Here is an 11,745-nt window from a genome sequence, read left to right as displayed (position 1 = left end):
GCAGCACTCACACCCATCATCCCAGCAGCACTCACACCCATCATCCCAGTAGATCATAAGTTAATCACAAAGTCTACATGTCCGCCCCAGGACTGCATGAAACTTTGGGGGGAAAACTAGACACAAACCATAACAGGTACTGTGATGTCTCCAGCTTTGTTTCTTAAGATTGCTTTGGCTATTTTGGATCTTCTATAGTTTCATATAAATTCTAGGGTTTTGTTTTTTTTTGTATTTTTGTAGAGAGAAGCTTATATTTTGATAGGGTGTACATTGAATTTATAGATATTTTAGGTAATGTGGGCTAAATGAGGTTTTTCCAGCACTGTGGAAACTAGTTTTCGAGGGAGTTGTAGTACTATCTGATATTATAAATTAAATTTTTTTGTTTATAAAGGTCACTCAGGGACATAATACTACATATATTTTTAATTATGGTGTTATTGCAGTATATTACCTTAAAACTTGTCCTATGTTTTAATCACTTTAGAAGGATATTCCTCTTCCTTTTATTAAAAATACAATTTATTTAATGCTCTGTATATTTCAGGACCTGGACAGAATTTTAATTTTAGCCAGCATAATAAAAGATACAGAATTGTCTATTATATCTTCTTATTAGAAAAGTACTTAGACATTTCTTTAAGAAAAAGAACTTGTTGAAATGAAGTTGTCAAATTAATGTTTCTTTTTTAAAAAATTAATGTTTCTAATAAATACTTTTTCATCTCTCTGAGTCAAAAACGCTATAAATGAATGTGCACTGAATAGATTTGAGCTAATGCAGAAAGGGGAAGAAAAAGAGAGATCAGTGTGTGTATTCTCTGGTCAGTCTCGTCTCTCTGTCCATTACCGTGCTTCTGAGACCTTGCTGTTCTTCTCGCAGAATGGACTCAACGCACTCCATCTGGCTGCCAAGGAGGGCCATGTGGGCCTCGTGCAGGAGCTGCTGGGAAGAGGCTCTGCCGTGGATTCTGCCACCAAGGTAATGTTCTTCCTGCCCCAGGTGATTTCCCAGGGAAAAGAGAAATTGTTTGAAAGCTCCTTTTTTTCGGTCATGTATTCCAGGGCTTTTCTGGACACCAGACAGGACTAAACCTGGAGTTCCTCCATTAAACTTTGTAGAGTTTAAATTGTTTTTAGAATATACTAGATATGAGACAGAAGAAATCTGTAAACCTAGTTTTTAATACATTGTCTTTCTTCTAATTCACAAAGAGGACTAGATTAACATTGTCCTTTGTGGGTAATAGCAACTAATTTCCTAAGGTCAATTCATTTTTAATCAACAAATTGATATGATAACTTCTCAATGGAAATAAATAAATAATTTTCACTCTTTAAGATAAATTGATAAATCTTTTAATGTATTCATCCTCCTTGGTATGAGAATTTGGAATACTTGGAAAAGAGCTTTTTGGTAATTGAATTACTAGGATGAGATCAAATGTTATCATAGTTATGTGTATTTCTAAAGAATTAAGATTCATTTGTAAAGGAATATACAGCATGCTTTGTGTAACTAGAGACTACTCTTCCCTTGTTGTTGTTGCTTTAATGCAATATATTTGAATTTATTTAAGATTCATTTAATAAACAATAGACTTTTTAGAAAAATCACCAGTATGCTGGCTATAATGTAGTAACTGGTCAGTACCAAGTCTTCTGATCAGGGTTGGAGGCGTGGTGTGTAGGAGAAGGAGTGGGAAGTTAGGTACTCAAGCCTGTGGCTGGGGAATTAGTCTCATGTAGGGTAGAAAAAAGAGTTTGTGACTATACTAGAAATATGGCCTATTAACCTGGATTTCTAGCATCTTGATGCCTAATTACCAAAATGTATAATCGGTCCTCCTTATAATAAAGAGAAATTCTATGAGAAATTTAAAGACAAAAGCTAACAAATCACTCTTTGTGATTTGTTAAAATTAACAAGTTAAAATTTAAGCTTAATTAAATTCTTTGTTTAGAACATAAGGAAGGGCTGGGGAGGCAGTTCAGTAAAATAAGCACTTGCCTGGAAAGCACAAGGGTCTGGGTTCAATGCCCGGCTCCACCAAAAAATAAGTAAATAAATAAAAATGAAAAAAAAAAAAAAAACCATAAAGAGGGCCGGCCAAATAGCTCGGCAGATTAAAGCAATTGTAAGCAGGCACAGGGGCCAGGGATTAGGGGTTAGATCCCTGGACCTGCCATGCTGGCCCTGCCCCTGGGGCATGCTGAGATGGCAATTGAGACTGAGTGTGGTGGCGTGCACCTGTAATCCCAGTACTTAGAAGGCTGTAAACAGGAGAATCACTATGAGTTCACTTTAGTAGTGAGACCCTGATCACCCTGTAGACCCTTCCCTAAAAATAAAAAAAATAAATAAATAAATGAAAAGAACATAAGGAAAGAAGAAATGTTTTCATGAATATTTCTTTGACACAGCAAGTAAATGTTCAACAAGTGTGTATAAAAAATGATTTGAGCCAGGAATATAGTTCAGCGGTATAAGTCTACTTGGCAAGCACAAAGTCCCAAGTTCAATCCCTGGTACTGCAAAACAAACCACTGTGGAGTTTCTTTCTTTCTTTTTTTTTTTTTTAAAAAAGCTAAATTTATAACAAAAAAATTGAACAAAAGATGATTTGATGTAGATCAAATTCTTTGTTTCCTCAGAGTTGCCTGTATTAACATTAAGGTATTCATTAAGTCAACCATTTTTTGGTTGTTTAAATGTTTATTATTATTCTTGTTTTTCCTTCTCTTTAAACTCTAGGACTAGAATCTGAATCTTATGCCTTAGAATTTTCATATTTCTGTTTATTTTTCAATTTTCTTTATTTGTTTTAATCACATCACAAATAGTTTTTAATCTGTTGGCTTACATTTATTTTCACAAAGGTTTTAAATCATTTTCCATTGGTCGTTGGTTGTGAATGATAAATTTTATGTAGCAGATGGTAAAAATGATTGGTACGCTTATGACTGATACAAATTTATTTCTGCATTCCCAAAATATTTTGAGCAACTACTAACTGTCTGGCTTTGTAGACAGAAGACAACTCTGAGCAATGACAGCTTCTCTGTCACTGAGAATTCCTAGGTTTATTCGAAAGGTGAAATAAACTTGATGTTTCAGTAAACTTTTGTGAAGTTAGTATTATCTTGCCGTAGAACTTCTGGCTCCTGGGAATTCTATGAGATCTTGTCACTTACACACATTCATGGACACATATTTCAGATTTTTTTGATTCAGAACTCAATCTTCCTATGTTCTTAATACTAGACCAGAATTATGAAAGATGCTCAACAATAATACAAATATAAATGTACATGAGGTGACCATTTTGTTGATAGTTTAAGAAATCTCTTACATGGTCAGCTGCTGTCTTCATAAAATGATGTGGTTGAATCAGTTCAAATATCAGCAAAGCTTAAAAATGCCTGCACAGCTCGATTGCTACAGTATTTGAAGGCCTCTAACACTTTCCGTTTTGTTTCTCCAAAGCAGAAGGGAAACACTGCCCTTCATATTGCGTCCTTGGCTGGACAAGCAGAAGTTGTCAAAGTCCTCGTTAAGGAAGGAGCCAACATTAATGCCCAGTCTCAGGTAGGAAGTTCAGATTTTTCTCCATGCATTGAAATGAGAATGCTTTCCAGAAGTTGGCTGCATGGGTGTAGTGAGCTGCTTAGAAGATAAGTCTAACACAAATGCTTCTCTTACTTTTTTTAACCAAGGTATTCTTTTAACTCACGCAATTGGATTTCTTATTTTTAATAAATCATAATCTCCTTTTTAATATAGTCAAGCACTTCACAAGTGTGGTAAGATGATAATCTTTAAGTATTTAAAAATAAGAATAGTAAGTGATTTTTTTTCAGATAACAGTGACATCTGTGAAATATGAATAATTCATGGAAGTCCTGTATTGCTCTATGAAAGTATTTTTTCTTCTTAAATATAACAAATTCCCAAAGGATTAACATTATAGAGGGGAAGGCTTCTGCAATGCAATAATTACATCATTTTGGACCACAAATGTGGGCTTTCCTGAAACCCTAAAGCAAATAGGCAAATTCCACCCCAGGCCCTATGATACACATAATAATAAATAGTAAGTGAAAATACATGGTTTTAATGAAATTAAGAAAAAAATTTAAAAAGCAATTATTGAATGACAATTATACCATAAATTTGACTCTGATTTTTTTCTTAGTAGAAGAAGAAGCAAGCTTTCCCCCAAGCTTTTCTATTGATATTAGTAATGTGTCTAAGAGTTAAGGCCCACATCTTTCTAATAAAATGTATTCCTGTAGCATGTGTGAGACCCTGGGTTCAGTTTCCAGCACCAAAACAATGACAGCAACCAACCATTTCTTCCAATTCTTTGGGTTTTCTCTTCAGCTTTTCTTGCCACTCAGGCTACAGTGGGTGGGTGCTGGCAAAATCCGCCTGTTTCTTCCATGAATTCTTCGGCATACACTCCTCTGGTTGCCTTTGTGGTAAACCATCTGTCATCTAACTGTTCACTCACTCATTCATCACGTTATGTGGTTGTGGCACTAACTGTGCAGAGGTCAAAAGTTCCAGACCCAGAATTCCTACAGGCAAAGGTAGGATCACCTCAGTTTTCTTTCATTAGGTCACAGGGTAAAATCTAAAGAAATGATGATGAGTAAGACAGTACCTGTTTTCACCGTGGCAATAGCATGCTGTTTTCATGAGTCACATTTCCTTTTCTTTACTGCCCAAACCTTAGTGAAATGCACATGATTATTTATTTTATTTTATTCAAAGTTTTATTGATAAATAGCAATGAGACAGTTTCAAATCAAATTGCAAGTACAGTTTCAACAAATAACACACTGTATATATTCTTCTTAGTGGTTAATTGCTGTACAAGATGCGGACTTGTGATCCTATTTACAAACACCATTAGAACAAATCATTCTATTCATTAAGAGAATGCAACTATATATCTATCCCAACCACTTTGAATACACAGATACAAAATGGACATTCATAGTTATACCCCATTTTTTAAAGTTCCGTTATTGAATATTATCGGTGTGTAAACTCAGCAAAATATTCTAAAAGAGTCCAGTAGCCCATAATAGCATTGGGTCTTCTGTTTAACTGGCAATGTCAGAAATTATTGACCTGAGTCCCCCACAGCTCAACTTAACAGCATGGCTTTATTTCCTATATTTCGTCTTCATACTTTTCTACTGGATGGTTAAGACCAAGGTAAAGCAGGACCTGTGCAACAAGAGTTGTAGCTTTTTGGTCTGAGAAGGTCAGTGAAATGCCCTCAGGATTTATCCTGAGATCCTGTACCTCAGATTGTAGAACCTTTGTCAGTGTCAGCCATGTGGATGAGTCACGGCCATTGCTTGGCCAATGTGCTCTCTGTGAAAGCCTGAGAGAGTGTCTTCTCCCCATGTGACTCTCCTTAGGCACACTCTACGTCATTGATCACTTCCTCTTTGGCCCCATAATCTCCTTGATCAGAAAATTTGGGACACTACCGAGGTACATGACGTTACAGTACAAGTTCTCATATGTCCTGAGTCTTAATTGACCTTAGAAGGCTAGGGCCAAAATGTTGGCTTTCCTTGTAGCCCTCCTTTTTCTCTAATTTTGGCCTGCAAACTTAGGTTGTTAACCATCCAGAAGACAAGCTTATTGTTATTATCAAACGATTTAGGCTATAAGCTTAACCTCACTATCTCACTGGAAATGCACATGATTATGTTAATACAAATTGACAATACTTCTTAGTCTAAGATTTTTATTAGCTACACTTTTAAAAAATGTGCTATCTGTAAAGAATACTTGTATGCTCTCTAGGTCTGTGATGATAAAGGACTACAAAATCTCCTGCTCCCAAGTAAAGGACAGAAACTTGTCTTAAGGGCAACAGCCCACCTTTTGGCATTAATGCAAAGATTCTCAAACCTCTCCTGGCATCACGGTCACCTGCGGGGCTGCTTAAAACACACTTTTAGGCCCCACCTTAGAGCTTCCGAGGGGGAAGCTGTGGATTTTACCTTGCACAAGTTCTCAGATAATGCTGACCCCGGAGGTTGGGGACCACACTTGGAGGATGACTGCTTTAGAGAACGCAAGAGAAAAGTGTGTGCGAGGTATTGCACTAGGCTCACGAAGTATAGCTTGTGCTACAGGGCTGAATCAGTAGCACACATCCAGAAGCTAGTTAAGCTCAATTGCTCCTGGGTGGTTCCCCCTCCTTTGACAGGAAAGTCATATGCACATTAGATGCACATTAGTGCCATTGATTCCTACAAAAAACAGGGTTATGGTTCTCAAAATGACTACTTGGTATAGTGATGTCTTTCTTTGAAGTGGACAGGTGGCAAATGCTGCACAGTAAATATTTGTTGAAAGCTGTGCTATCACTTAGTACACAGTGGTTTATTGAAAATTTATATGCTTTGGAGACTACTAAAAGAGGATAAGTTAGAACCATCGTATCTGTAATTTGCTTTCAGAGTCAGTAAACCTTTTCTTTATGGTCATAATCATGCCAGGTTATAACAGATGTTAAAAGGTGTAGACCATCATAGAGATTAAGATAATCTTTACTTGTGCTACCTGCTATTAGCTCAATTTTAGACTTATGTGGTCAGGAATCCTGACAAATTGCTTCAAACTGATTTTTATATTGTAAGAAAGTTTTTGAGTGAGAAACAGTAATCAAATTCTAAAATGTTTTTGTAAATGCCAAAGTCATTTGAAAAGGCTAATGACACTATTTGCTATACTGTTTTCAGGTAATTATCATCATTAGTTGTCACACTGTATTATTGCATGAAATATTTTAAAATTCAGTAATTACAATTTAAAGTTATATAAGTGTGTTTATTATTTTGCTGTGTGAGTTAATTGCAGAATGTATGGTTTTAGGGCCATTAAGGGCTGATATAATTCTTTTTCACATATTTTATTCCTCTCATCCTGTCTTACTTAGATATGGATGTCTTATGTGACAAACATTTACCCACGGGGTGGGTGGGGGCATTTTCTTGGCGGGTAGATAGTCACTTTCTTTTGAGAACCACAAAAAGAATGTAGCATTCTTAAATGTGTGACATAGATTCTAAATTTTGTATTCAAATTATCTCTTCCTCTACATCTTTCTAAGAGCAAGATTTGAGAAACCAAAATGTAGAATGGTCTGAAATTATTATAGCAACATTGGTGGCTGCATAGTGCTTTACATGGAACAAACATCTGAGTTTCTTGTAAATGGATCGCTAAAGTTAGTGTCTTAGTAAGACAGCAACTAACACTGAGAAGGTGTAAACATACAGGAAAAGTTTTGGTGTTCATAACTTATGGAAAAACATATCCTTATGGATTTTTCTGCACTCTGCCCAGATTATGAGATATTTCCATATGTGTTAAAGAAAAATAGCATTTAGTGAAAGTCATTAAAACACAGTAAGGAAAGCTAATTTAGGAGTACCATGGTAGGTATGGGGGTCACTGCAACAGGGTCTTGCATTGGAAGGGAGAGACTGGGCTTGCCTCTGAGAGGAGAATGATAAGTGGGAACTTATGGCCAAGAAGCAGTACAGGGTTGGTGGGAAGAAAATTACTAAGCAGAAACATGAGGGCTAAGCAGATTTTGGCTAAACCAACTACCCGGATGGAAGATAAGCCAGGGCATTAAGACAGGACCTGTGGGAGGGTGGAAGAGGAGGAGCCTACTCTGATACTAGGAGGGGATGCTCCTAAAACCGGATTTTATTAGGATGTGCACAGACGGGCTTAGGAAAGGTGCAGAACCTTGACTAAAGTTTGGTCAGGCAAAGAATCTTGATCTTTTGTCATATGACCCAGTGCCCATTTTAATTCATGAGCAGCTCCTGAGCACTGCCAGGATTGAGTTACATATTTCAGTGAAATTGTGTTTACCTAAGTTTGTAGGTTCTGCAGTGTTAGCAGTGTTCAGCAACTAGCGAGCTGACTGTCAGTGCGATTTCAGGAATTACTGATTGCAAAGCTCTCTAGCGTGGTTCTTGGAATCAGACTGTGGAAATTTCAATTATGACCTCAAGGAAACCTGTCTCTATTGGGACTGAGAAACAAATGAGAGTGCATTGAGGAATGTTATTTTCTTTGAAAATAGTTGCTTGCTTCCTAATAATGCAGGAACTTTCACAAAAGTTTTAGTAGGCATCTTAACATGTTTTTTAAACAGTCCTACATGACTGATGCTGGAATGCTTTCTTTCTGTCTGTAAGGAACGTTTCTTCGGTCGCTTACATAACTTGCCGAACTACAAGACTTGGAGATATGACTTAAAAAGTTGATCTTAGTTGGACGTGGTGGTATATGCTTGTAATCCCATCCTTTGTGGGGGCCAAGGCAAGACAACCACAAATTCTAGCTTAGTCTAGCAACATAGCAAGACCCTGTCTCAAAATTTTAAAAGAATTAAATGGTGTAGAGATATATCTAAGTGTGAATGCCCTGGGTTTAATCTCTAGTACCACAAAAAGGGTTCCTTATTCTGTATTGTTATCAAAGAAACTCTACTTCAAAAAACTTTTAAAAAATATTCTCAGTTGGGCTGGCGAGATAGCTCAGTGGACTAAAGCACCTGCTTAGGCAAACTTAGGTAAGCACAGGGATCTCTGTTTGATGCCCGGCACCACATGAGGCGCCAGCCCTGCCCCTAGGGTGGGCTGAGCTGGCCAGAGTCCCAGTGTGGTGGCGCATGCCTGTAATTCCAGCGTGGGAGAGGCTGAAAACAGGAGGACCACTATGAGTCACAGCTGCATAGTGGGACCCTATAACGCCCAAATACATTAAAAAAAAAAACAAAAAACACTCAGTCATAAATTCCTTTAAATTCTTGAGGCAATTTTTGTATACTCTTGCCTGTGCATATCTGCTTGTCTATGGCTTGGCTTTTTAAATGTATGTCTGCAATTTCGCCAAGATGATGAACTTCATTTGAGCACAGTTTTCCTTCCACACACTTCTTTGTAGCTTCAGAGTTTTGCAAAATACCTCACAGATATGTATGATTAGAAGCTGAGCATATGGATGGGGACTTTCGTGTGTAGGGATTAGCTTTGTTGTATATTCCAATTGTTCCTGACACTGGGTGCTAATGTAGTAATTAATACAAATAATACTATGGCCAGCCAGGCCCTGCTGCTGATGTGTGTATTGTCCCTTCTGAGTGGTATTTACTGTCATTACTAATGATAAGCAGAGACTTGGACAGTTTTTCCATTTCCTTTATTCATCACAGACAGCATTCCTGTCTGCTAAAACTATTCCATCTTCCTTCCAGATCTTGAAGAACAATTTAAAACTTCTCTTTTCTTTTGACTCAAGCCCAACTAAGATTGAAAAAAGCCAAATGTCCTGAAGTAGAATTTATACAACAGTTTGAGGTAGAAAATTTCCATCTAGTATTTTTTTAGGAACTGCAAATGCGATGGCTCTGCAAAATGCTCAAAGCATAAGAGATTTTGCTGTGCTTCTCCACACATCTGGCCATAGCATTTTCCCTTTTTAATTTTCTCTACTGGAAATGTCATTTTTAGTTCTCATACAAGAGTGTTTTGTTCCTTTGGTTCTGTATTATAATCTCTAAATAGACATCAACGAAATCATGATCATTGGTCTATAGCAAGGTTGCCCCAAACATACCTATTTGTACTTTTGTTTTTTTCACAGGAAGCTGGTTTATGTTACTTATCTTTCCCCATGACTAACAAGGAAGAGATAGGGCTAGAAGTACATCGCAGTGGTAGAGTGGTGGTCTAGTGTGCACAAGGCTCTGTTCCAAAGCTTAGCACCACAAATAAATAAGTGAATAAATTTTGAGAAGTAACGTGCAGCTTATCTTCAGACAGCAGGAGCTAAGCAAAATAATGGAAGGGGGACAGTGTAACTTTCTGTCATTTGAGGAAATGTCCTTCTCCGAGAAGAGAAGGGTTAGAACCTATCAAGAGTCTCCTTAAGAAGTCTGTGTTCTGGGAGCTCATTTTGCATTGGAACAAGCTATAAGTGCTGTACAGCACCAGCTGAATGAGGATGATAACGCTGACCATGTTATCCTTCATTCAGTCTTCTTTTTGTTATTTAATCTTATTCCATCTTTATAATACATGGACCAGCAATACTTGTGTTCAGTTTAGATATGGAGATATTCTAAAGCACAAGTAGGAAAATCAGTGACACCATGGTGGAGCCTTGGTCATTTGGTATGGGCACTTTTCTCGTAAATAACCCTCGGCATAGCTCAGTGTTTCCCATTAAGTCGTTCTATATGTTCTGCTTCTCCACGAACATTCCCAGGCTCCCCTTGCTTTCCACAAGAGCTGGCTTCCCATGGTCAACACCTCAATTATTTGCCAGTATTAAGGCTCAGATGTTGGGTTTGGCAGCTAGTAAAGGGGCCCAGTGACATTTTATGCATGGTCTATGCTTTATTCCCATTTTCTTTCACTCTTCTTTATCTAAAAACAAGTTTTAACGTATCTAAGACTTAATATATATGTAATTTCTGAGATGTATTTTGATTTTCTCTTTCCATTCATTTTTCTTATGCATGTCTACATTTTTCTGCTTCTTAGAACTTCATAAAAACTTAGAGCTTTTTTGTTCTTTTTATCTCAATGGAAAGTGAGTTCAAATATGGTGTTCTCATTTGGTATGCTTGATATCATAGCTGAGTGAAAATATATTTCTATTTTTTTCTTGCCTTTATTTACCTGTTTTATGTCTAATACTTTTCAGTGCTAGAAATTTGATGATGAGAGGCTTTTTCCTTGTAATTCAAACACAACTAGTATTCTGTTAGCTTTCAGATGTTTTACACCATAACCACTAATCCCAGTTGAACAATTCTGTCTCATTAGTTATGCTCCCAGAATTGTGGGGTGCAGGCACCCACTATCCATAGTGATAAATGTCTCTTCACCTTTCAATTTGTTCCTCTTTGTTAGCCCTAACCCATCATCATACTTTGAAATGGATGGTGAAGAGGGCAGAAGTCCTAGAGCTGGTTGGCTGGCATGCTTGTGACCCTCAGAGTTTCCAGATGATCATGTGATGTTGTGCTTGTATCTAGACATTCTCTCAGAGCTTCCCATAGTGATAGGTGAGGCTTTTTTTTTCTTTCTCGGAATGGGGGATTGAACTCAGGCCCTTGCGCTTGCCAAGGAAGCACTTATTCTACTGAGCCATCTCCCCAGCCCAAGGTGAGGCTTTTGACAAGTGGTGGAATCTAGAGTGTGTGGTGCTGTATCAAGGGTGTGCAGTTATGAAATCACTCCCTTGGTTGGTTTGGTATAGCTCTAGGTAGGATTAAGGGTGTGGGTGCTTCTCTCATGCTAGAGCTTTTATCCTGCATAAAATGTAAGGGACAGAAGAAGAGCTGATGTGCCTAACCTGTCTGCTGGTTATGAACCTCTGTGATACCCCTCTGCCAGGCCATGGAGCCTTAGAGCCAGCCTTGTAGACTGAACCCTCTACAAACTGTGAGCTAAATAAACCCTTCCTTCTTTGAATTTAGGCATTGAGCTGGGGAGATAGCTCGGTGGTCTAAGAGCTTGCCTGGCAAGCGCAAGGACCCGGGTTCAATCCCTGTTACTGCAAGCCAGCCACCGAAACTGGGCGTGGTGGTACATGCCTGTAATCCCAGAGCTGGGGAGCCTGAGACAGGAGGGTCACTATGAGTCTGAGCTATGTAGTGACACTCTGTGGCGGGGGGG

At 37.9% G+C, this 11,745-nt stretch overlaps 1 protein-coding gene across 35 annotated transcripts in view; it reads left to right on the top strand.

The window, feature by feature from the left end:
• Ank2 (ankyrin 2) overlaps positions 1-11,745 on the top strand; it is a 370,586-nt gene that overhangs the window by 192,119 nt on the left and 166,722 nt on the right. For all 35 annotated transcript variants that reach the window (XM_004626671.2, XM_023710116.1, XM_023710124.1 and 32 more), the window contains exons 3-4: positions 887-985; positions 3,494-3,592. In XM_004626671.2, coding sequence (XP_004626728.1) covers positions 887-985; positions 3,494-3,592 — 198 coding nt within the window. The remainder of the gene's footprint in view (positions 1-886; positions 986-3,493; positions 3,593-11,745) is intronic.

This window comes from Octodon degus, unplaced genomic scaffold (genome assembly GCF_000260255.1).
Source record: "Octodon degus isolate 3935 unplaced genomic scaffold, OctDeg1.0 scaffold00016, whole genome shotgun sequence".
NCBI classification, from domain to species: Eukaryota; Metazoa; Chordata; class Mammalia; order Rodentia; family Octodontidae; genus Octodon; species Octodon degus.
This window is presented reverse-complemented; position numbering and strand designations above follow the sequence as displayed.